The sequence below is a fragment of the Papio anubis genome, chromosome 16, assembly GCF_008728515.1.
Source record: "Papio anubis isolate 15944 chromosome 16, Panubis1.0, whole genome shotgun sequence".
In the NCBI taxonomy this organism is placed as follows: Eukaryota; Metazoa; Chordata; class Mammalia; order Primates; family Cercopithecidae; genus Papio; species Papio anubis.
The window spans coordinates 61,330,628-61,356,701 of NC_044991.1; the positions used below are offsets into that span (position 1 = coordinate 61,330,628).

At 50.9% G+C, this 26,074-nt stretch overlaps 1 protein-coding gene across 3 annotated transcripts; it reads right to left on the minus strand.

Annotated features, from left to right (window-relative positions):
* Positions 1 to 1,627: 1,627 nt before the first annotated feature.
* Positions 1,628 to 24,267, minus strand: AHCY (adenosylhomocysteinase). 3 transcript variants are annotated; one of them, XM_021921817.2, is made up of 10 exons: positions 24,064 to 24,267; positions 16,939 to 17,129; positions 15,618 to 15,693; positions 13,513 to 13,662; positions 12,566 to 12,678; positions 11,876 to 12,083; positions 11,696 to 11,783; positions 11,480 to 11,597; positions 7,428 to 7,622; positions 1,628 to 2,523 (listed from the first exon to the last, which is right to left on the minus strand). In XM_021921817.2, exons 1-10 carry the CDS (start codon positions 24,089 to 24,091, stop codon positions 2,392 to 2,394), a joined length of 1,299 nt encoding a protein of 432 aa, XP_021777509.2. In that variant the 5' UTR covers positions 24,092 to 24,267; the 3' UTR covers positions 1,628 to 2,391. The 3 variants fall into 3 exon arrangements, with proteins under 3 accessions (XP_021777509.2, XP_021777511.2, XP_021777512.2); XM_021921819.2 differs by lacking the exon at positions 24,064 to 24,267 and adding an exon at positions 23,614 to 24,000 and having other exon boundaries at positions 1,632 to 2,523; XM_021921820.2 differs by lacking the exon at positions 24,064 to 24,267 and adding an exon at positions 22,763 to 23,812 and having other exon boundaries at positions 1,632 to 2,523.
* Between the last annotated feature and the right edge of the window lie 1,807 nt (positions 24,268 to 26,074).

Here is a 26,074-nt window from a genome sequence, read left to right on the forward strand (position 1 = left end):
AATCTGAAACCAGGCTCCCTTCCTAAACCTGACCTTGCTGGTGTGGGAAGGGCTTGGATTTTGGTCTAAGTCCTACTACGTACAAAAGTCAGCTCACGCTCGTGGGTCCTCTCAGAGCCTCAGACGTGGGAATTCAAGTCTCTATGAGGAATAAATAAGACCTAAGGCCGGGCATGGTGGCTCATGCCTGTAATCCCAGCACTTTGGGAGGCTGAGGTGAGCGGATCACCCGAGGTTAGGAGTTCGAGACCAGCCAGGCCAACATGGTGAAACCCTGTCTGTACTAAAATACAAAAATTAGCCAGGTGTGGTGATAAGCATCTGTAATCCTAGCTACTTGGGAGGCTGAGGCAGGAGAATAGGTTGAACTCGGGAGGCAGAGGTTGCAGTGAGCCGAGATAGTGCCACTGCACTCCAGCCTGGGTGACAAGAGTGAGACTCCATCTCAAAAAAAAAAAAAAAAGTTTAGGCACAGTGGCTCACGTCTGTAATCCCAGTACTCTGGGAGGCTGAGGCAGGCGGATCACGAGGTCAGGAGATTGAGATCATCCTGGCTAACATGGTGAAACCCCATCTCTACTAAAAAAAAATACAAAAAAACTTAGCCAGGTATAGTGGCGGGTGCCTGTAGTCCCAGCTACTCAGGAGGCTGAGGCAGGAGAATGGCGTGAATCCGGAAGGCAGAGGTTGCAGTGAGCCGAGATTGTGCCACTGCACTCCAGCCTAGGCAACAGAGCGAGACTCCGTCTCAAAAAAAAACAAAAACAAAAAAACTCTAAAAGATGCTTGCACAATGCCTGTCACCCAAGTGTGCAAGATCTCAGCCTATTCTGACCACTCGTGTTGTGATCAGTTGGGAAGTGGGTACCCTGTCATTTGGTACTAATATTAGTTGAAGTACCAAAGTCTGTACACTATTTACAGCAGAGTCACATCACATACACAAGTAACTTATGCAACTTAAACTGTGTGCACTCAGGGAAAAAGAAAAGGTAAGAATTGTCAGGCAGGACATACTGATGAGTATCTAAGCCAGAGTGAGCAGTTTTCAGCCCCTCATGCCTTGCTGATCATGGGCCACTGAGTGTGACTTAAGGGTTTTACTTGACATCATATCTTTAGAACTTAATGTGAGTCCCCACTTAGTGCACTTTTAAAAATACTGCAAACAGTTGGGCACAGTGGCTCACCCCCGTAATCCCAACACTTTGGGAGGCTGAGGCAGGCAGATCACTTGAGGTCAGGAGTTCAAGATCAGCCTGGTCAACACGGTAAAACCCCATCTCTACTAAAAATACAAAAAAAAAAAATTAGCTGGGTGTGATCTCAGCTATTCGGGAGGCTGAGGCAGGAGGATCACTTGAAGCCAGGAGGCAAAGGTTGCATTGAGCCAAGATTGCACCACTGCACTCCAGCCTGGGTGACAGCGAGACTCCGTCTCAAGAAAAACAAAAAGCAAAAACAAGAATACCCTCTTCACTTTACCCATTCTTTCAAGCCTAAGGACCACAGGCAGTCATTCCACCGCAGACAACCCCATGAATGCTTCATCAGCATGACTATAATCCCCTATTCATGGCATACGTTGTTGGCAGAGGATTGTCTATAAAATAAAGGCTCAAAATTCTTTTAGACACCAAGATTTTTATTTACCCACCTTCCTCTTTCTTTTAACATTATAGGTCAAATTATTCTCTTTTTGACCCAGGGTTGTGATAGGAACCATCTAGTTATAAAGTGGTGGCAGATTTCACGAAATCTGCCTGCATTCATTCATGTTTTTCTGGCCCCTCTCAACCTCTGGCTGTCACTTCTCTATTCTTTCTCAGTTGCCCCTTACCAGTCTATTCTAACCCCTGTAAAACAGGGACTAAAAGTACTAACCTCATTGTTATGAGGTTTAAGACCCAGCACTAAGCCAGACTCTCAGGAAAACTCAAACAACAGTTCCTCTTTGCCCTTCAATATACCCCCTTCTCATCTGTCGTGGGCTGAGGAACCACTGGATCTGTAAACCAAGCACACAGGTATAAGTCCACAGACCAGGTGAAGGCCTAGATGGCAAAACACATGGGTTTTGTGACTCCACTACTGACTTCGAGGTTAAGGAAGGACTGACTTAGTGCGCTGTTCCAAGACCACTGAGTTCATAGTTCCCTGTGGCTGGGACCTCCATCATGACTGGGGCTTGAGGAGAGGCCTCTGTTCCCGCTGCCACATTTGGAACAGTATGACGGCTGCAGCAGAGGCCAAAAACTGAGCGATCGGCCCCAGAGAGTCGATGGGGGACACTGACAAACCAATCACAAAGTTGGTGCCATTAGCTCTTAGGGAGGAGAGGCGGGGCCTGGGCAAGGACAGCAGCTGGAGGGTGAAGCGCAGACCTGGCTCTCAGTAGCGGTAGTGATCCGGCTTGAAGGGGCCATCACGAGACATGCCCAGGTACTGGGCTTGCTTCTCAGTCAGCTTGGTCAGCTTCACATTCAGCTTGCCCAGGTGGGCTTCAGCCACTGCCTCATCCAGCTGGGGAGAAACAAAGAAAGACTGGCAATCAGTGCCATGCTCTGGGGTCCCTACATGTATCTGGCTGCCAATAGAGGCAGAAGTGTTCTGTTGGGGTATCTGCCATGTGTGGCACTCATGTTAACTCTTTCTATCCTCACATCCAGCCTCAGTGAATGTGTTGTTTTGGCTGCCTAGCCCCCCTCAAAAGGGAACCATGACACACCGTCCCCTCCATGTAGCCCTGACAGGACCATCAATCACATCCCCTTCCTCATTCTTCAACTCAAGCAGCTAACCAAAACACTTCTCTGGAATTGATCTATGCACAGGACATATTTTCCATGATAGGCAGAGACAAGGTGCTCCAGTCCCACTGGGATTCCTAAACAGGGAAGGGTATCTATCAGTCTCAGCTCACCAGTTGCAAGTCTGTTTTACAAGTGAAATGAAGACAGATCTGAGAGACAGAAAGACAGAGCTATGATGACACTGAATCCTAGGTTTTCAGTGTTTGGATCTGAGAATAAAGTTCTTTTTTTTTGTTTTTTTGAGACAGAGTCTCATTCGGATGCCCAGGCCGAAAGTGCAGTGGCACAATCTCGGCTCACTGCAACTTCCACATCCCAGGTTCAACTGATTCTCCTGCCTTAGCCTCCCGAGGAGCTGGGATTATAGGCATGCACCACCACGCCTAGCTAATTTTCTGTTTGCAGTAGAGATGGGGTTTTACCATGTTGATCAGGCCGTTCTCGAACTCCTGACCTCAGGTGATCTGCCCGCCTCAGCCTCCCAAAGTGCTGGGATTACAAGCGTGAGCCACCGTGCCCGGCAGATCCGAGAATAAAGTTCTTTTTTGGATTAAACTGGTTCCTTTTTTGATTAAAATACATCTATAAATTCTTTGGTACTTCTTTAAGAGTTAGAGCCTAATCCCCACCACCTCCCCCCACCCCACCGAGTGATTCATTTCTAATGAATAGAAGAAAGCAGAAGTGATGGTGTGTGACTTTGGATACAAGTTCATAGAGACCCTGTGGCTTCGTCCTTCCTCTCCTCTGGATGACTTACTCTGAAGGAAGCCAGATGCCATGTCCTGAGGATGCAAAAGCAGCCCTCTGGAGAGGCCCATGCATGAGGAATTGAGACCTCCTGTCAACAGCGATGTGAAGAGGAACTTCCAGACCCAGTCAAACCTTCAGATGATTGCAGCCCTGGCAGAAAATCTGGACTGCAACCTCATGAAAGAGCCTGAGTCAGAAGCAGCCAGCTAAGCTGATCTCAAATTCTTGACCCACAGAAACTGAGATAATAAATATTTATTATTTGAAGCCAGTAAGTCTGGGGGTTAGATTGTTATGCAGCAATAGATAACTGATACACTGGTTTGAACAGTGTTTCTATCACTTGTGACCAAAAGGATTCTAATCCACTGCCATCCTCCTTTTATAAAATGAGGAAATCAAGGTTCAGAAAGGTGAAATGACTTGTCCACAGTCACCAAGCTAGTGAATGACAGAGCTAGGATTTGAACCCAGGTCTATCTGGCTTCAAAGCCCCAAAATGTGTCTCAAGCATCCCAGCTTATGGCCTCCAGAGCAGCTCTGAAGAGATTATGCAGAAACTGAGGACAGAGGCAAGAGTTAAATACAAGCAAGCCTCTAACTCTCTCATGAGGGAGGCCTCTCCCTACCGCTGAGGGACCCTGTCCTGTCCCATGATGGCATGGCAGCCTTTGACCACAGCTCAGCCCATAGCTTTTACATTCCCAAGTGGTTTCACATCTACTGTTTCATTAGAGCCTCCCAAACACCCTTAAGAAGTAGGATGGGTGGGGTTTATCCTTGTATCTTCAGATGAAGCAACAAGCCTGCAGGTGATATGCTCAGTTGAGAGGCAGACAACATTAGGACCAGGGCCCAGCCTAGAACTGAGTCCACATCAGTTCCAGAGGTAGAATGACGGCCTCCAACCCCCATAGTACACATTGAAATCAACCTTCTGCTCGGCCTGGACTAGCCCAGAACTTTTCCTTCTCCCAGCACCCTGAACCAGAAGGTATGTGTCATGTCATAAGGTCAACACCTTGGACAGACAGAGCTAGGTTCTATTCCTGGCCCAATACTTAACATCTGTGAGAGCAAGTCAATCTCTACACCTTACTTTCCCCATTCACAGGATGGATCACTCATCTCTCAAGGCTGTTACAAAGATCAGTGCTACTCAGAGTCATTAGTGCAAGTAGGTGATTTAATAAATGGTGGCTGCCGGCCGGGCGCGGTGGCTCAAGCCTGTAATCCCAGCACTTTGGGAGGCCGAGACCATCCTGGCTAACACGGTGAAACCCCGTCTCTACTAAAAAAATACAAAAAAAAACTAGCCGGGCAAGGGGCCGGCCCCTGTAGTCCCAGCTACTCGGGAGGCTGAGGCAGGAGAATGGCGTGAACCCGGGAGGCGGAGCTTGCAGTGAACCGAGATCCGGCCACTGCACTCCAGCCTGGGCCACAGAGCGAGACTCCGTCTCAAAAAAAAAAAAAAATAAAAAAAATAAAAAAAATAAATAAATGGTGGCTGCCTTCTCTGTCATTTGTTGGCCAAGGTACCTAGTCCCTTGCCTACATACAGCATGTGAGGCATGATGCCAAGAGTGTCCTGTCCCCAAGCCACATGTTAGCAATGATGAAGAAAAGTGGTAAGCACAGGGCCAGGTGCTGAGGCAGGAGGTGAGAGCTTTGCCTTTCTCACTTCCAACCCTGGCCTCATTTCAAAGGCCTGACCAATTCCTCACCAAACTCACAGCCATATTTCTCCCAGGTGGGATCAGATAGGGATAAAGTGAGAATCTTTCTTTTTTTTTTCTTTTTTTTTCAGACGGAGTCTCGCTCTGTCGCCCAGGCTGGAGTGCAGTGGCCAGATCTCAGCTCACTGCAAGCTCCGCCTCCCGGGTTTACACCATTCTCCTGCCTCAGCCTCCCGAGTAGCTGGGACTACAGGCGCCCGCCACCTCGCCCGGCTAGTTTTTTTTTTTGTATTTTTTTAGTAGAGACGGGGTTTCACCGTGTTAGCCAGGATGGTCTCGATCTCCTGACCTCGTGATCCGCCCGTCTCGGCCTCCCAAAGTGCTGGGATTACAGGCTTGAGCCACCGCGCCCGGCCCAAGTGAGAATCTTTCAACCCCACAACCAGTTGCACAGAACAAGGTATGCCTTGAGGTCCTTGTGGGTAAAAAGTTTGGTCCAGCAAGACATTGGTCCAGGGAGATTAGTTGTTGGCTGGCCCTGGAGGCAGATGCCCCAGGCCTCTTCCTGCATCTTCCTCAGTTGACAAAACCAGCCTTTCAAAGGAGGAAGGGATGGTATATAGACCCCATCACAGCTTCTCCAGCAGCCAAAGGCTGGAAGAGCAAGAGCTACTCTTACCGTTTAGCTCATACAGAGACCGAGGATCGGACAGGGTAAGGGACAAAGCAAAGTTCACCTGTAATACTGCCAAGAAGAGCCAGGACTAAAACATCTGTCCTGACTCCAGGGAAGGGAAGACTGCGTGGGGTGTTAGGGTGAGCACTGGATTTCATGTCAGAGGACTTCATCATCATGGTTACGCAGAACACAGAGCCATAGTGAGACGCCATGTTTAGGGATGTATTGTTTTTTTTTTTTTTTGAGACAGGGTCTCACTCTGTCGCCAGGCTGGAGTGCAGTGGCACGATCTTGTCTCACTGCAACCTCCACCTCCTGGGTTCAAACGATTCTCTTGCCTCAGTCTCCCGAATAGCTGGGATTACAGGCGTGCACCACCATGCCAGGCTCATTTTTTTTATTTTTAATAGAGACATCGTTTCACCATGTTGGCCAGGCCAGTTTCCAACTCCTGACCTCAAATGATCTGCCCACCTCGGCCTCCCAAAGTGCTGGGATTACAGGTGTGAGCCACCGCGCCCAGCCAGGGATGTATCATCTTATTACAAGGCCACAGACATGCAGCCTACAGACTGCACTCAGTTTATACACACATCCAAGTTAACCCGCCTAGTTATTTTTTAAATTATAATGAGGCCAGGTGCAGTGGCTGAGGTGGGTGGATTACTTGAAGTCAGGAGTTCAAGACCAGCCTGGCCAATATGGCAAAACCCCATCTCTAATAAAAATACAAAAAAATTAGCCAGGTGTGGTAGCATGTGCCTATAATCCTAGCTACGAGAGGCTGAGGTGGGAGGATTGCTTGAACCTGGCAGGTGGAGGTTGCAGTAAGCCAAGATCACGTCACTGCACTCTAGCCTGGGCAACAGAGTGAGACTCTATCTCAAAAAAATAAAAATAAAATTATAATGAGTTGCCTGTATTTGAAAATCATTTCATATAGAGATCTTGGTATCTCTGGCTCTCCTGAAAGGTCAAAAGCCCGGATCAGATGGACCTGGGTTCCTTGGTGGCAACCAGCCCTTTACCCCTTCAGCTCTTCCAGTCCTTGTTCAGCCAGCGTCACTCATTCACCTGCCCAGTCCCTGTGGGTGTGTGGATTCATGACCCTGATCTCAGGAAATCCTCACAATCCTGAAGGGGGGTGCTATTACCTTCATTTCACAGATGAGAAAACGAAGACACAGAGAAATGAAAGAATTTGCCTAGATTACACAGCCTCTAAGTGGTGGGGCTAAGATTCAAACTGGGGTGTGTCCTGCTCCAAGGCCCAGGCTCTTCTCACCACCTGCTCCTGCTGCTCTGCTGTGCTCCAGGGAGTCACTCCCCACTGTGGGCCTCAATTTCTTCTGTCAATGGGGAGAATGACTTCTGCACTGTAGAGGACCCCATGAGGGCCTCTAAGAGGGCAGACAGACGAGCACTTTATAAACTCTGGCAAGCCCTGTGTGGGGATCCCGGGATTAGACACGTGACCCTTGGCTTCAGATAGAAGAACAAACCCACCTTCTTGGGCAGGAAGTGAACCCCAACGGGGTACTTGTCTGGATGGGTCCACAGCTCGATCTGTGCCATCACCTGGTTGGTGAAGGAGTTACTCATCACGAAGCTGGGGTGGCCCATGGCACAACCCAGGTTGACCAGCCGACCCTCAGCCAGCAGGATGATGCGGCGCCCATTCTTCAGCCGGTACCGGTCCACCTACACACAGGCAGGGCAACAGTGAGGGCACGCAGAGCCCCGCTCCCACGGCCCACCCCTGCCACAGCCCACCCTCTGGTCTGGCAGGCCTCCCTGCCTCCAACAGTGCCCATGAGGCATTCCCGAACTGCCCCAAAACAACCTCCAGCACATGGCCTGGCACAAAAATATTAGCCGATATTTATGAAGAAATGCTAAGCTGCAGACCACACAGTTCTGCTGTGAGAATTTCATATGCTCACACTTGCTTGGCGCATACAAGGCACTCAGTAAGCAGCTGCTAATGTTATTGTTATGATCACTGTCATGTGCCCTGTCCTAAGTCCTTTAGGAAACTACCATATTTCATCCCAGAAACAACCCTGCAATTTCAGTACTGCTGTCATCCCCATTTCAGATTTAGAAACTGAAGTTTACAAGGGTTAGGTCACTTGTCCAGAGCCACACACTAAGAGGAGGCTGCAATTTGAGTCTGGATGGTCTGAGGACAGATCCCATGTTCTCAATAACCATGAAATAGTTTTGAATGCAGCTTACTAAAAGCTGAATGCCATGGCACTCACATCGGAATCACCTCAGAAGCTTTAAAAAATGAGGATACCCTGGCCTCATTCCCAGAGACTCCTATTCGTGTGGCCCATAGTGTGGCTCCCAGGTGACTGCCAAGGTTGAGAACTCCTGGTTTTGTGAGTGAATGTGACATGGAAATCCCCAGCCTCAGTGCCCCAGTCCTCTGTCTGTCCCAGCTGTCTGAACACACAAACTTGCTTTTTCCCCACTCTCAGCTCTTCCCTTGCCATCCCTCCACCCTCAGGTGGCCTCCCAAACATTTCCCCAAAGCCCAGGTTTCCCAGCTGCTCCAGAGGCCTAGTGCTGGTCCAAGGAAAGGTCTCTGATGCCCATCAAGCATTGATGGATGCTTCAATCAACAAGCACTCACTGATACCCATCTAAGTCCCTTGCAGGGACACATCAACCTGGACTCTACACTCCTGGTACAACAGTGGGGTCAGAGACCAAAGCCAGTGATGGATGCTGCACTAGGGGTCTGTACTAAGAGTGTGGGCACTGCCTCTGCCTGAGGAGCTGGCCAGGAAGGGGGTCTCTTTTTTATAATTTTTTTTTTTTTTTTCTGAGATGGAGTCTCACTCTGTCATCCAGGCTGGAGTACAGTGGCATGATCTCAGCTCACTGCAACCTCTACCTCCTGGGTTCAAGTGATTCTCCTGCCTCAGCCTCCAGACTAGCTGGGACTACAGGCATGACCCACCATGCCCACATAATTTTTTGTATTTTTAGTAGAGACAGGGTTTGACCATGTTGGCCAGGCTGGTCTCAAACTCCTGACCTCAAGTGATCCGCCTGCCTCGGCCTCCCAAAGTGCTGGAATTACAGGCGTGAACCACCGCACCTGGCCGGAAAGGGGTCTCTTGAGCTGGGCTGAGAAGATGAACAAGGAGAAGGGCATGTGTTCTGTTCCAAACAAACAGAGCTGTCTGGACAGATGAGCAGAAGTAGGAGCTGCAGTGGGTATTCAGGGAGTGGTCAAATACGGCCTGAGTACAGAGGCCCTTGAGAGGATGGACAAGAGATAAGGTTGGGCAGAAGGCTGGCAAGACTGTCAAGGATGTCGAGGGTGGGCATAGAGTCCAGCTTTGGAGGGCAGCTTGGCAGAAAGGTGCCCATCACCCCAGTGTAGCAGGTTTCACCTGCGATGCCTTTGCAGAAGGAGGTCTGGCTGGCTGTCAGGGGTGTGGCTGCCACAGAAGCATGCCCTGGCCACCCCCACACTGTGATAAGTGCCAGGCCTTCTAGGCAGAGATGGAGGTGCCCTCTGCCTAGCTGGGAACTGACACCCTAGACTAGCGCAGGACCTAGCCGAGGAGAACTCCCACGCAGGAGCAGAGCACCCAAGGGGAGCAGTGCAGGGGATGTGGGTTCACAGAGCTGCCTGTCTGCCTCTCTGGGACTTGGGCTTCTGGTGTGGCTATGACTGGGTGGGTGTCAGGGCTTTGGCCAACTCTGTGTCTGCATCTTCCGTATCATATCTCAAACACGGCACAGCACCAACTCAAAGACCTCACATTAAATGGGCTCTTCTCCCTTTAAAAAATGTGATGGGCCTGGTGCAGCAGCTCACACCTGTCATCTCAGCACTTTGGGAGATAACAAGCTCAGGAGTTTGAGACCAGCCTGACCTCATCTCTACAAAAAATTGGCTAGGTGTAGTAGTGCACATGTGTAGTCCCAGGTACTTGGGAGACTGAGGCAGGAGGATCAGCTCCTTCAGCCCAGGAGGTCAAGGCTGCAGTGAGCCATGATCGTGCCATTGCCCTCTAGCTTCAGTAACAGAGCAAGCCCGTCTCAAAAAAAAAAAAAAAAAAAGATGAACATCTCTATACACATACTTAATTATCTCCTAAGGACCAATTACAGGAGAGATTGCCCAAAGAGGTTGCTTAACTTTAAAGCTCTTGAGATCCAAAGCCAAAATGTCTTCCAGAAACATACTACTTTTATAATCAGATAAAAAATAAACCCATAATAATTGCAACTCAAGTAAAACTTCACACTCCCCACAAGAACTCATCTTCCAGTTTTAGTGCCCCAATGCTTAATGCAAACCTGTTCTTTCCCAGCTCAGTGCATGGGCCTGCTCCTCACACAGCAGTTCAAGCTGTGTCCCTTTTTGTTGTTTTTATCTGTTTGTTTTTTTGAGATGGAGTCTCGCTCTGTTGCCCAGGCTGGAGTGCAATGGCAGGATCTCGGCTCACTGCAACCTCCGCCTCCCGGGTTCACATGATTCTCCTGCCTCAGCCTCCCAAGTAGCTGGGATTACAGGCACACACCACCACGCCCGGCTAATTTTTTGTATTTTTAGTAGAGACAGGGTTTCACTATGTTGGCCAGACTGGTCTCAAACTCCTGTCCTCATGATTTGCCCCTCTCAGCCTCCCAAAGTGCTGGGAGTACAGGCGTGAGCCACCATGCCCGGCCCCCACCTTTTTTTTTTTTTTTCGAGATGGAGTTTCACTCTTATTGCCCAGGCTGGAGTGCAGTGGCGCAATCTTGGCTCATTGCAACCTCCACCTCCTGGGTTCAAACAATTCTCCTGTTTCAGCCTCCTGAGTAGCTGGGATTACAGGCGCATGCCACTACACCCTGCTAATTTTTGTATTTTTAGTAGAGATGGGGTTTCATCATGTTGGTCAGGCTGGTCTCAAACTCCTGACCTCAGGTGATCTGACCGCCTCGGCCTCCCAAAGTGCTGGGATAACAGGCGTGAGTCACCACGCCCGGCCCAGCTAATTTTTTTGTATTTTTAGTAGAGATGGAGTTTCAACCATGCTGGTCAGGATAGTCTCGAACTCCTGGCCTCAGGTAATCTGCCCATTTCGGCCTTCCAAAGTGCTGGGATTATAGGTGTGAGCCACCATGCCTGGCCAAAGCTGTGTCATTTGTGACTCTGCCTTCATCCTGTCCCTACATGCTGTCCATCCATCCCCAGCACTCCCCAAGCCGAGGCGGCCATCATCCCCTGCAGGGATTCTATGAGCCTCCTCTGAAAGCCTCCCTCCCCACCACCTGCCATGGTTGCTTTTATTCTGCACATAGTAGCTAGAGTGATCTTTCTAAAACTACAGGCTCGCCATATACAGCTCACCTGCCTGATACCTTCAGGAATGCCGGCTGCCCTCAGGATAAGGTTGCCATCTCCGGCTGGCTCTGATGCTAGGCCCTCTTCTCCCCATGCCCCTGCACAGGATGCCACCATCTCCTCAACTCCCCTCCCTGGCAGCCAGCACTCCTCTGCACTCCCATCTGCCCAGCCTGCTGGCAGGGCGGGAGCTTCTCACCTGCGGCTTGATGTTCACCTTCTCCACGGCGTTCTCATTGAGCCACTTGACATCGATCTCCACGTCAAAGTGTCCAATGTTACACACAATGGCATCATCCTTCATCTGCTCAAAGTGCCTGTCAGACAGCCCAAGACCATGGGAGATTGTCAGGGACAGAGAGCTGTCCCAACCCTGCCCTCGTCCCTCACTCCCCAGGACCCCCATAGCACCTACCGGCCAAGGATGATGTCAACACAGCCTGTGGTGGTGACAAAGATGTTGCCCTCCTGACAGGCCTCATCCATGGTGGTCACCTCATAGCCTGTGCAGAGACAGTGGCTGTGGGTCATCTATGGTGGCCTTGCCCCTCCCTCTGGCCCCAGTGGCTGACTACCAACCCTTGCCCTATCCTACCTTCCATGGCAGCCTGCAGTGCATTGATGGGGTCAATCTCAGTGATGATGACACGGGCCCCGAAACCCCGCAGGGCCTGGGCACAGCCCTTGCCCACATCGCCATAACCTGCTACCACCGCTACCTTGCCGGCAATCATCACATCTGTGGCCCGCTTGATGCCATCTATGAGGGACTCCCGGCAGCCATAGAGGTTGTCAAACTTGCTCTGAAAGGAGAGGGGGTAAGGAGACAATGGGGGCGGGCAAGGCCCTAGGGCCAGGACCACATGGCCTCACAGTATTCTGAAGAGCCCAGGTGTCGTGGGCCCACCAAGCATCCCAGCCTGGGCTGAACCCCTCCAGCAGCCAATGCTTCCACACGCCCTTCACCCCAATCGGCTCCAAGAGCTTCTGTCTAATCTTTCCCTGCTGGTGTGGAGCCTTCCTAGGCATCAGTTACTAGGAGAGATTGCCCGGTCAAAGACCTTGCTTAACTTGAAAGCTCTTCTTCCCAAAGCCATAAAGTTCCTGACGCCCAGCTCTGAGACCCCTTTTAAATGCACTCATTAGCCTTGGTCTATAACCGCTTTTGCCCCCTCAAATGAGGGCTCCATGTCCCCAGCCTCAGCCTTCCTGGGCACTCTTCTTCAGAGGCCTCGCCCTGAGCTGCAGCCACTGCAGCAGGAGCTGTCACTGCCCCTCAGCTCACCTTGGTGACGGAGTCATTGACATTGATGGCAGGCACCTTGAGGATCCCATTGGCCATCATCTTGTAGAGGTTGTGGACCCCAGTCGTTGTCTCCTCAGAGATGCCTCGGATGCCTAAACAAAAGAGGACAAGACAAGCCTCAGAGATGCCACACCTGTGCTCACGTAAATTCTTCATCTTTGCCCCCTAAAGCCATTCTTCTTTCTGGGTTCCCACCTCTGTGACTGATCCCACAGGCCCCCCTAATCACACAGACCAGCGTGAGGGAGGAGTCCCTGATGCCCTCCTACCGGGAAGCCACCACCAGGCCTAGTGACTCTGCCTCCCAACAACTCCCAGCTTCTCTTTTCTCACTGCCACTGCCCTAGTCCCTGACCCTGTCACTTCTTGCCAGTCTCCCTACCACAACCCATCCTCCATGCAGCAGCCATTTCTAACATGTATCTTCTCAGAGAAATCTTCTCAACGCCCTCCAGTTATTTTCCCTTGCTCTGAGAATCAGGTCAAACACTTTTCTACTGGCCTATTAGGCCTTAACACATCTGGCCTTCACCAAAGTTCACACCATACCCCCCAGCGAAGGCTCCCTTTGCTCACTGCTATCCTGTGGGCCTCTTTTCTGTTTCCTGAACACTCCAGCCATTCCTGCCTCAGGGCCTCTGCACTCTCCGCACTCCCTGTGCCTACTTTGAACAAAGCTGGCTCCCTCCCAGCTATTCCCAGCCATGGCCCTGTGCCTGCCCTTGGGTCATTGGCTCAGCTGCCCTAGCCTCACACCCTCAGAAGTCAGGAGGCCCCGGTATGAATGCCAGAGCCTGCCATCCTCCCATCTTCCAGATCCTGCTGCTTGAGGCGATGGGAGTCCTGCCAGGCCTGCGGCCATCATGTGGGTGAGCAGGCCCCACCCAGGCCGCCAACACCCAGCCCCCCTGCCCTGCCCTGCTAACCTGACAGGAGCTGCGGGTACTTGGTGTGGATGAGGTTGGTGAGGTCGCCCCCGTCATCCAGAATCATGTTGAGGGGCCCGTCCTTGAAGTACAGCGTCTGCTCAATGCACCACAGGTACTCCTCGTCCGTTTCGCCCTTCCAGGCATACACTGGAGGGTGAGTGGCACATCAGGGCCTGGACTTCCCCAACCAGTACTTGCTCCAGGGAATAACCCTGGCAGAGCCAAAACTACCTCCTTCCCAATTTCCATCCCCAGCCACCTCCAGCCCTTCTGAAGACTCAGCAGTGGTAAGAACACAACTTGGAGCCACATAGATCTAGGTTCAAATCCTGGCTCAGCCACTTGCCAGCTGTGTGACCTTGGGCAAATCACTTCACTCCTCTAAGCCTCAGTCTTCTCCTCTGTAAATAGGGCTCACAATAAATAGTATGGACTAAGGGAGACAGAAGCCATGTACAGCCCCGCAGATATAAATATCAGGAAATAATTATTTCCTTTCCCATTCCCTTCTGCCTGGGCCCCAAGGACTGAGGCATCAACTCTAAGTGACCAGAGCTCAATGCCCCACAATGCCTCCCCCTCAGCAGGATCTACAAGGCAGGATCCAGGGTTTGCTCTGCACTGAAAGGACTGGAGCACCAGCAGCCTCTGTGCAGGAGAGTCTCAGGCAAAGTCTGGCCAAAAAATGACTACGAGCAGATACCATGTATGGGGTACTTGCTTTCTGCCAGACATGACTCTGAATCCTCCATACCCTATCTCATTCTTCCTCATAGAAACCCTGTGAGGCAGCCATGACCATTATCATTACTTACAGATGCCCACAGAGGGGCTAAGATGCACTTGGGTCACTCTACATGAAATTCAGAATAGATACCAGAACTAAGGGTTACTGACCACCAGCCCACACTCCTCCCATGTGGCATGACTAGGGCACAGGTGTGGGGTTCCCAGGAGCCTCTTGTGAGCAAAGGATGCTGGCCAAGCAGAGCCAGCTGCTCCTACCCACAACTGGAGCGGACAATGGTCTTAAGAATTGCAGTAGATCGCACCACTGCGCTCTAGTCTGGGCAACAGGGCAAGACTCCGTTCTCAGAGAAAAAGAGAAGAAAGAAGAGAGAAAAGAGAGAACAGAGAAAAGAAAAGAGAAAACAAGCCGGGCATGGTGGCTCACGCTGCGAATCCTAGCACTTTGGGAGGCCAAGGTGGGTGGATCACGAGGTCAGGAGATCGAGACCATCCTCACTAACATGGTGAAACCCCGTCTCTACTAAACATACAAAAAATTAGCCAGGCGTGGTGGCAGGCGCCTGTAGTCCCTGCTACTCCGGAGGCTGAGGCAGGAGAATGGCGTAAGCCCGGGAGGCGGAGCTTGCAGTGAGCCCAGATCGCACTCCAGCCTGGGTGACAGTGAGACTCCGTCAAAAAAAGAGAGAGAAAAGAAAAAAAAAAAGAAAAAAGAAAGAAAACAAGGCCACAAGGCCTTTCCCAGAAGAAAGGATGGTGCCCAGTCAAGGCTGAGGAATGGGTGCCATGCCCATTAAGCCCTGGTCAGTCTGTGAAGGAGCATTGTGCCACTCCCTCCTCTCCACCTATGGTTGGTTGGAAGGAATCGTGAATGTCCTATTTAATCACTGCGTCAGATCTAACCACTCCCCTCCCCAAGTCCAAGCAGACATGTGCCCAGCCTGTGAAAGCTCCTTTCTCGTTAGTCTTGGTCCTTCCTCAGTCCTTTAGACCGCCATACCCTAGGCAGTGAACCTCTTTTTCTGCCCCGTAGCCCTCCCCAGTTCTTTGGAAAGAGATCCACATCCTTCCTTTAATGAACTTCCCCTCCGCTTCATCATTTAGTTCCCAATCATAAGATCTTGCTCTTCCTGGTTACACGGCTTGACTTGGGTCAATAAACAACTTCCACAGCATTTGAGACGATGATGGGACAAAGCAGCTCTTTCCTATGGGTCGCTGGGCTAGGATTTTGTGGCCGTTACTCCTCTCCGCTTCTGTAATGTAAGGAAGTCTGTTGCTCTAGCAGTCAGTGAAGCAAAGAAGGCAGAGGCCCTTCACAAATTCCACATGTCCCAGCTGCAAGCAGGACTCACCCGGAATGCCAGCCTTGGCAATGGCAGCTGCCGCATGGTCCTGGGTGGAGAAGATATTGCAGCTAGACCACTGCACCTAGAAGAGCCATCAAAACAAGGCTGTTGGTCACCAGTGGCTCAAAAGCACAAGGGACGCTGGGCAAGGAAAAGGGAGAGCTCTTCGGGTAGTGGGGACAGGCTTGGGATCTAGGCACAGCAAGTTCTAGGATCACAGCCTGGGGAAACTGGGTGGGTAGATGGGAGCCAGAGCAGAGGTGAGATCCAACTCAGGTTTTAAAACCTCACTCTGGTGCTGTGTGGAAGGGAAAGGGCGGCAGCAAGGAGACAACTGAAGAAACTGTTGGAGAAGACTCCAGACAAGAAATATGACAGCAGCAGTGGAGGTGATGAGAAGTTGCCACATCCTGGGTCTACTCTGAAGGCTGCACTGACAGGATTTGCTGAGGGATGAGTTGTTGGAGTAAAAGGGGTTGGGAGCGGGGAGGAAAGGGTGGGGAGGAGATGACTCCCAGATTCTTGAACTGAGAGAACCCAGAAGGCTGGAGTGGAGGTTCCATTTACTCAGGTGGGGAAGGCTTCGGGAAGAGGAGTGGGCAGAAAATCCTGAGTCTGTTTGAACGTGTTCTGCCTGAGATGAGTACTAGACTTCCAGGTAGCGTCAATGCCCTCGCTCCTGGATATGCCAGTCTGGAGTTCCAGGAGAAGTCCAGGCTAGTACAAAAATGTGGGAGTCATCACCAGATAAATAGTAGCTAAAGCTATAAAATCAGACCGCCAAGAGTGAATGCTGAAAAGAAAGAAGAGGTCCAAGGACTGAGCCCTGAGCCCCTCTGTGGGTTTTGGCTGCACTGTCCTACCCTGCTTTGCAAAACCAGCTTGCTTCTTGACTCTCAGACCTCAGGAGAGCTGTCATTCATTGGCACACATGACCCAGGCTGAACCAATCAGAGCTGCCATCATCTGGCCAACCATGATGGGTCCAGGGTAGGCCTGTGACCCCAGGAGGGCCAAGGCAAGCTGGCCCTTACAGGACTAAGTAGGACATGGGCATTGAGTTTTTCCTGACAGAGCATCCATCAGGAGGATGCCTTGAGGGTAGCCAACAGTGACCCTCCCAGCCAGGAAGAAAATCTGCAGAACACTCACCACAAAGTGTGGCAGCACTGGGCAACAGAGAGGAAACCCAATGAGAGGGAGGAGCCCCTCCAGGCCCGGGGTTGGCTCCACACCTGGAAGGTCCCCACCCCGGCACAGCTGTCTTCTTCCCTGGCTGAATCCAGGCAGGGCAAGGACTCTGGGGTGATACAGCTGTGGGCCTCACCTCAGCACCCAGGGCGACGAGGGTCTCAATGAGGACGGCCGTCTCCACTGTCATGTGCAGGCAGCCAGCAATACGAGCGCCCTTCAGTGGCTTGGAGGCCGAGTACTGCTCCCGCATACGCATCAGGCCCGGCATCTCGTTCTCAGCAATGTCCAGGGCCTTGCGTCCCCAGGCAGCCAGTCCGATGTCAGCTACGGGGAGAAATAGGTGGGAGTTCTGTGAGCCCCTTTGTCCCACCAACCCAGAGGGGCAGTCACTGTGTGTGGACCCCGATCCACGTGTGGACTCAACACACCAGGGCTTAGCACTGTCACCGCATTCTCTCACTCGTTCAACAAGTATTTATGAAGCCAGAGTACTCAAGAAAGACATGGTCCCTGCCTACCTGCCCCTTTCTGACTTGTGGGAGAACACATTTAATCACATAGGGACACAAAAATTACAACATAAAGAAGTGCCCCTTTGAAAATAGCTCACATGACACTTCCCACTACCCTGCCTTTCTGCTGACACCTATCAACCTCCAGGTCACTCCTCACTCCCTAAAGACGTTAGCTTCTGGTTCTCCATAGCCCTCTCTCAGTCATCACTGCTGGTGATTCAGCGCTCATCAACACTATCTAACACTTTGGATATGACAGTTCCTTGATCTCCTTTTAGACGTGAAAATGCTTCCCCCCACCCCCTGCGATGTTTCTTTCTTTTCAGCTGGAGGAACTCATCCGTATAACTAATGCTCTTGGCCTCTCTGCCCCAGGGGAGGTGGGGTGAGCTTGCCTGACCAGTAAAACTGACAGGAATAAATGGTGTGCTCAGCTTAGCTCTCCCTTCTTTCTGCAAGCAAGCACTCACCTGCCCACTTGCAGGAAGCTGGTGTTCTCTGCTCTTCCAGAGAACAACCAACCCTGGCCTACCTTGCCTGCAACTGACTGGGTAACTGCTGTATCTGAGGGTTCAGTCAGCAGGATCATTTGGATTTCATATTAATCTATATCCTCTGGCTTCCAGGTTATTAGTAATAAAAGGTAGTATTTCGGGTGCTATCTGCCACCTAAAATACTAATCTACATCCTCTGGCTTCAAGGTTATTAGTAATAAAAAGTATATTTCAGGTGCTATCTGCCACCTAAAATGTCTCGAATTTGTTCAAATTCTCAGGCAGGAAAGAAGGATATTATTACAAGCTAACTCACTATCTCAATACTCTTCCCTCTGATCCATTTCAACCTCCTCTCTCCCCTATCACACTTGGTCCATTTCCAAGGTCATATCCTAGGTCAGTCCCTAGGTCAAAGTTTGCAGACTTCCCCGATAAGGAATGCTCCTCTGGCATGCTTGTAAATCTCTCCTGGAAAATCTGACTCAGCAGGCCTAAGACTCCTGGTGATTTTTATCTTTAGGGAAGGTTAGATCCTGCCAATCACCCAAAGAGGTAGGCGGTGGGAGGCAAAGAATGCTGTAGAGAATTTAATAATCTAAGAATTTATTTTTTATTTTTTTTTTTGAGACAGGGTCTCGCTTAGTCGCCCAGGCTGGAGTGCAGTGGCGCGATCTCGGCTCACTGCAAGCTCCGCCTCCCGGGTTCACGCCATTCTCCTGCCTCAGCCTCCCGAGTAGCTGGGACTACAGGCGCCCGCCGCCTCGCCCGGCTAATTTTTTGCATTTTTAGTAGAGACGGGGTTTCACCGTGTTAGCCAGGATGGTCTCGATCTCCTGACCTCGTGATCCGCCCGCCTCGGCCTCCCAAAGTGCTGGGATTACAGGCGTGAGCCACCGCGCCCGGCCAATAATCTAAGAATTTAATAATAAAACTATCTAAGTCAGTCAGCTTCCTACAGTGCATTGTAACAATTTCAGAGATGAAACATGCCTCCCGCATGAGAGACCACTCCGGCTGTGCCTCAACTCAAGCCACCCACCCCAGCCCTCCTACCCTGGTAGGCCATCACCAATGATAGCTGTCATTGGAAATCTGGACTTCAAGCACCCAACTCTAACCACATCTCATCTTTCTGGGTTTCTCCCTCTCTGGAGGGAGCTCCAACAAGGCTGTGGCCTGTCAGGTCAGAACTTCTATTCAATTCATCCTACCAATTTCTGCTGTCCCTTCTGCCCCCTTTCCCTTTGAGAACTCACTTGGCAAAACTCTCAGCCCAATTAAACCCGACCCTCCACTGCACCAGAGCCACTGAACCCAGCAGGAGGACAATCACAACCACACCAAGACATCACATTTAATTATTTATTTATTTATTTTTGAGACATAGTCTGGCTCTGTAGACCAGGCTGGGGTGCAGTGGCACGATCTCAGCTCACTGCAACCTCCACCTCCAGGGTCCCAGTTCAAGCAATTCTCCTGCCTCAGCCTCCCCAATAGTTAGGATTACAGGAATGCGTCACTAGGCCCAGCTAATTTTTGTATTTTTAGAGGACACGGGGTTTCACCATGTTGGCCAGGCTGGTCTTGAACTCCTGACCTCGTGATCCACCCGCCTCAGCCTCCCAATGTGCTGGGATTACAGGTGTGAGCCACCACACCTGGCCAACACATCACATTTGTTAAGACCATAAAAGACACATAGCACATTGCAGCAATCTTATGACATTTTCCTAGTAAATTTACTCCCATTTTCTACTCTCCTCAACCCTCCAACACCTTTCCCCATCGAATAACAATCTCACCTTCCAATTCACTGAGATGAATTCAGAACCAGGCCACTTTTCCCCTATGGAATCCACCAGTCACCTATAGCAGTCATCTACAGCTTCAGACCAGGCACTCTTTCCTGTTACCAAAGATGAGCTGGCCAGGCGTGGTGGCTCACACCTGTCATCTCAGCACTTTGGGAGGCCAATGTGGGCAGATCACTTGAGGTCAGGAGTTCAAGAACAGCCTGACCAACATGGTGAAACACCATCTCTACTAAAAATACAAAAATTAGCCAGGTGTGGTGGTGAGTGACTGTAATCCCAGCTACTCAGGAGGCTGGCAGGAGCATCACTTGAATCTGGGAGGCAGAGGCTACAATGAGCCAAGATCATGCCACTGCACTCCAGCCTGGGTGACAGAGTGAGACTCAGTCAATAAAATAAAATAAAATAAAATAAAATAGATGAGCTATTCCTGCTCCATGGAGCCTGATTCCACATCCCCTCTCCTTCTTAAGGACTTCCATACTCCACTGAAACTGCTCTTTTGTCCCAAGACCAGCCTGACCTCCACACCTAATGCAAAATTACCCATGACCATGTTTCTCCCAGCAGCGCAGATCGCACAAACTACTTGTCCTCCTTCCTGAAACCCCTTCTTTACTTGGCTTCTGCGACTCTGTCCTGTGCTTTTCCACCTACCTTCCTGGTTCCTCTTTAGCTAAGACTTTAGCGTTTGGGGGCCCTCAGGGCTTCATCATCTCCCAGTTCTCTAATGTTTACCAATTAAGCTCATCCAGTCTTATGGCTTTACATACCTTCTCTACCGGGATGACTCCCACGTATTTATCTCCAACCGAAACTACTCCCCTGAACTTAAGATTCAATGTGATCCAACCGCCTCCACGGCACCTCCACTTGGATGTCCAATCAGATCTATTACGTGTCATGTTGGAGTCCTCGTGGCTCCTTGCCCCCACTACCCGTTACTCTCCCAGTCTTCCCATTTTAGGAAATGAAACCACCATTCAACCAGCAACTCTGCCCAAAAACTTAAGATTTGATTCCTCTTTTCCCCTTTCACCTCAATCCGCATGTTTCTGGCTCAACAAGCGAAATATATAAGCAATCCAACCGCATCTCACCACCTTCATCTAAAGTGTCACTTCTCAGGCCAGGCGCGGTGGCTCACAGCCTGTAATCCCAGCACTTTGGGAGGCCGAGGCAGGCGGATCACTTGAGGTCAGGAGTTCCAGACCACTGGGCCAACATGGTGAAACCCCATCTCTACTAAAAATACAAAAATTAGTCGAGCGTGGTGGCGGGCACTTATAATCCCAGCTACTCAGGAGGCTGAGGCAGGAGAATCACTTGAACCCGGGAGGCAGAGGTTGCAGTGAGCCAAAATAGCACCACTGCACTCCAGCCTGGGTGAAAGATGGAGACTCTGTCTCCAAAAAAAAAGAATAAGAAAGAAAGAAATAAACTGCCACTTCTCAGTTGGACACTGCTACAGCCTCTTCACTGGTCCCATGCTCTAACATGCCATTCTCCCCACAGTAGCCAGAGGAGGGAGGCTTTTAAAAATGTAAGTTACATCACCTCCATTATTCTACTAAACAAAACTAAACAAAACAAGCAAATTCTCCAATGGCTTCCCTCAATCTTCGGGCCCCATCTGCATGACTGCCTGCCCCTCCTCCATCTCTCCACTTCCCCGCTCACTAGTTGCTCAACACACAGGTTTCCTGACCGACTTTAGGCAAGCTCCACTCATTCCCACCTCAGGGCTTTAACCCAAGCAGTTATCGGCCTGGAAGTCTCCTCCCAAGCACCTAATACAGTACCTGGCACACAGTAGGTGCTGAAAAAAACCTGGAAACAGGAAATAACTTAGTATATCCCTGCTAGAGGAACAAAGAGGGCACCAGGGTGACTCAAATAGAGGGGTAAGATGAGTTGGGACTTCAGTCCCAGTGAAGTGGGGAGTCTACAGTTTTCAGGGGGCCAGCATTCAAAGACCAGCTTTATCTTTTGAAAAGACCCCATTGGCTGCTGCGTGGATCTGTGGAGCAAGAGATCCCGGGATACCTGCAAGGAGAGAGACCAGAACTGGGGTGGTGACCATGGAGACAGACAAGTGGCAGATCTGCTCACATAAAATGGCATATCTGTGCCACCCCTGTCCTTGGGTCACCTTTGTGTCTTCAGCATGACCTGGCTCAGAGAAGGGGTCAGCAACTGTTTACTGACCATATCTGTCATCAGAACTGAATGAAAGAAGATCCATGAGAGGGGCTGGCACATGACAAGGGTGGCAAAGAAAAACAACACAAATCTGAACCTAGCCTGAGTCCCAGCATTTACTAAGGAGGAAAGAACCCAGAGAGGAGTTTGCTGCAGGTTCCATAACCAATTAACAGCAGAACCAGAACTGGCAGTCAGGCAGGATTGCAGCAGAGGCCCCTCTCAAGGCCCCTCCTGGGAGGGGCCCGGCTGTATAGACAATGGGTTATGCTCTGTGCTGCTAAGCTCCACCCCTCCACCACTACATGTCCCTCCAGCTAAAAGTAACTCCTTCGGTGCCCTCGAGGACACTGTGCCAGCCCCACGGTTTTCTGTGGGACCCTCAATTCCAAGGGCACAGGAGAGGGTAGATGCTCCTATCTCTGGAGCTAAGGACTTGCAGAAGTCACAAGAACACCTGTCCCCAGGACAACCCAAGAGGAACAGCAAGAGCCCCTCTAAACATCAGTTTCTTCATCTGTAAAGTGAGGATAATCATCCCTAGCTTGCTATACACCCCAAGTAAAGAAAATGCCATATGATCAAGATCTGGCATACAGCAGGGCCTCCTTCCTCCAGTCCCACCCATCTAAGGTCCCCCTCTCCCAAAACCAGCTTTATCTCCACCCACATTACCCAATGGCCCCAATCCTGACCCACTAATCTCTCCACAGTATGACAAGCCCCTATTCCAGTTCTACTATTGACATAACTTTTCTGGGTTCAGTTTCAGCATTCACACAATGGAGACAGTCTACTCTGGTAGCAAGTTGATGAACTACTTTAACTGAATCTTTGCAAGTCACTTCCCAAGGGCCTCAGTTTCATGCTCTATCAGGGGATAATGTCCACCTCTATGAAGATTATTCTGTAAACACATGTAAATCACCAGATATACAGCAAGTGTCCCATAAACGTGGATGCCATTCTCCAGACTTAATAGTGTCTTTTTTTTTTTTTTTTTTTTGAGACACGGTCTTGCTCTGTTGCCCAAGCTGGAGTGTGGTGGTGCAATCTCGGCTCACTGTAACCTCCGTTTCCCAGTTCAAACAATTCTCCTGCCTCAGCCTACCAAGTAGCTGGGATTGAAGGCGCCTGCCACCACGCCCGGCTAATTTTTGCGTTTTTAGTAGAGATAGCGTTTCACCACGTTGGCGAGGCTGGTCTCAAACTCTTGACCTCAAGTGATTCTCCCACCTGGGCCTCCCAAAGTGCGGGGATTACAGGGGTGAGCCACCACACCCGGTCTAATAGTGTCCAAGTTACTTGAAAAGCTACTAGCCAGACTGAACTGGTTTTTGCTGAAAATTCATTAGGATTGTTCCGCGTGTATTCGCTTGCACACAGTGGTGAAAGGGTACGCTCAGAGGTCTAGATGGCCTGCGTTCCAATCTTGCTCCATCACCACCAGCTGTAAGACTGAGGGCAAGTTACCTCTGCCTCAGGATTCTCATTATAAAACGAGAACAGCTTCCCTACAGAGCCATAAGACTAAAATAAACCTAGAAGGCAGGGCCGATCCCACAGGAAACGCTAAGTAAACGTTTAACTATCCCTGTATCAGACTTCAATCGGTGGGACAGCAGGATTTTTCTAACCACTCCAAATTTTCAAGATTTCTGCAAGGCTGCCCCTGCTGGCGGGGTGGGGGACCCCACAGTTTGGGTAACTGGCCCAAAGTCCCAGGGGAAAGGACCGGAGCCGGCCTGGGACTCGCTTTCCAGGCCTCTTTTCATACACCTTCCGGGGCACCAGTGCCCTCGTCGTCCCTGTAGGAGGCCCAGAGAGGGGTGGAACCTCGTCGGGGCCGCCCAGCTGGACAGGGTCCGGTCCAGGCCCAGGAGGCCGGGCGTAGGCCCCCTGAGCACGGTCCGGCAGGTGCCAGCCGTCCCAGGCCGCGGCCAGGTGTGCTCTCCCACGGAGCACGCCGCCCGTTTGCGGCTCTCAGCCCGCGCGGCAGCCCCGGCGTCGCGGGGCATGCTGGGACTTGTAGTCCGCGGCCACCCGTAACGGCCCTCTCACGGCCGCGCGAGAACTCCAACTTCCAGGTGGCTGCGCGCGGCCAGAAACGCGCCGAACCTGCGATTCCAAGGGTCCAGAGCGCCCCGAATCGGCCCTGCAGCCCCCGCCACGAACAAGCCCCGGGCGGGTGCCGAGCGGCAGCAACCGGCTGCAGGTCCTGGAACTCACCGACTTTGTAGGGCAGTTTGTCAGACATGCTGGAGGCGCTCGTGATAGAAACAGGCGAAGGGGGCTGGGCCTCAGTCTACGGACACGCACTAGGCGGGCGGCGCCGGGTAGGGATATACGCGTGGCGCCGGCGCCTTTAAATATCTTCTTCGCACTTGCATATTCATGAGCCGCTGGGGCGGGGCCCAACGCGCAGGGCGGGGCAGGAGTCTCACTCACCGGTCCGGAAGGGAGCGCTGGGAGAGGCCTGAGAGCCAGCCCGGCAGTCCTCTCGCAGGTTCAGCCAGTTATTTCAGTGTTAAAACCCAGCGGAACTGAAATTACGCCAGTTCATTTCCCTGAGCCTCAATTTCCGGTAAAATGGGCCAAATGACACCTACCACACAGATTATTATAAGTAAAGTTGCAGGCCAGGGGCGGTCGCTCACGCCTGTGATCCCAGCCAGCACTTTGGGAGGCCAAGGCGGGAGGATCGCTTGAGCCCAGGAGTTCAAGACCAGCCTGGGCAATATAGTGAGACCTCATCTCTACAAAAAAAAATTTTTTTAATTAGCCGGGCGTGGTGGTGCGCGCTTGTAGTCCCAGCTACTTGGGACGCTGAGGCGGGAGGGAGGATCGCTTGAGCCTGGAGATCGAGGCTGCGTGAGCTATCATCCCACTACAGCACTCCAGTCTGGGCGAAAGAGCAAGACCCTATCTCAAAAAAAAAAAAAAAAGTAAAGTTGTCATTTGTCAGGTACCTACTGACATCCCAAACATTCGCCTTACTCCATGTAACCACCACCCTGAATTTAAATAAGTTCGCATACATTTCTTATACTTTTACTGCATCCGTATGTCATTAAACAGTTCTTTCTGTGTTTAAAACCTTTATGTATCAACCGTATTTACCCTTCTGCAACTTACTTTTTTCTGTGAGCATTGTATTTGTAAGACTCATGCATATAGTTTGAGTATATTCATTTTTGCTGCTGTATAATTCAGTCATCCCTAGGCATGGGAAGAGGGGATTGGTTTCAGGACCCCTGTGGACTCCAAAATCCTTCTATGCTCAAATCCCTCGTATAAAATGAGGTAGTATTGGCATATAACCTACGCACATTCCCCCACACAGTTTAATCATATCTAGATTACTTATAACTAATAAAATGTAAATGTTCATGCAAATAGTTGTTTTGTAATTTGTATTATTTTTATAGTTATGTTTTTTTTAATTGCTTTTTTCCCCTGAATTTTTTTTTTTAATGGAGTCTCGCTCTGTTGCCCATGCTGGAGTGCAGTGGCACCATCTAGTCTGGCTGCAACCTCTGCCTCCCCGGTTCAAGTAATTCTCCTATCTCAGCCTCCCGAGTAACTAGGATTACAGGCACGCACCACCACACCCGGCTAATTTTGTTTTTCCTTTTTTGAGACAGAGTTTTACTCTTGTTGCCCAGGCTAGAGTGCAGTGGCATGATCTCAGTTCACTCCAACCTCCGCCTCCCGGATTCAAGCGATTCTCCTGCCTCAGCCTCCCGAGTAGCTGGGATTACAGGCATGTGCCACCACACCTGTCTAATTTTGTATTTTTAGTAGAGACGGGGTTTCACCATGTCGGTCAGGCTGGTCTCGAACTCCTGACCTCAGGTGACCCGCCAGCCTCCACCTCCCAAAGTGCTGGGATTACAGGCGTTAGCCACCACGTCCGGCCTCTATTCATTTTTTAACCTAAAAATGAGAAAAGAAGGTCTTCTGGTCGGGCGCGTGGCTCACGCCTATAATCCTAGCACTTTGGGAGGCGGAGGCAGGCGGATCACCAGGTCAGGAGATCGAGACCATGCTGGCTAACACGGTGAAACCCCATCTCTACTAAAAATAGAAAAAAATTAGCCGGGGTGGGGGCGGGCGCCTATAGTCCCAGCTACTCAGAAGGCTGAGGCAGGAGAAAGGCATGAACCCGGGAGGCGGAGCTTGCAGTGAGCAGAGATCGGGCCACTGCACTCCAGCCTGGGCGACAGAGAGAGACTCCGTC

What these genes read in the sequence shown, in the direction of transcription:
- AHCY (XM_021921817.2), bottom strand. Translation starts at nt 24,091, where the DNA reads ATGTCTGACAAACTGCCCTACAAAGTCG. An exon ending in CAAACTGCCCTACAAAGTCG is followed by an intron (nt 17,130 to 24,063) that starts GTGAGTTCCAGG and finishes TTCTCCCCGTAG; the next exon opens with CTGACATCGGACTGGCTGCC. An exon ending in AGGTGAACATCAAGCCGCAG is followed by an intron (nt 7,623 to 11,479) that starts GTGAGAAGCTCC and finishes GCCTGTGTGTAG; the next exon opens with GTGGACCGGTACCGGCTGAA.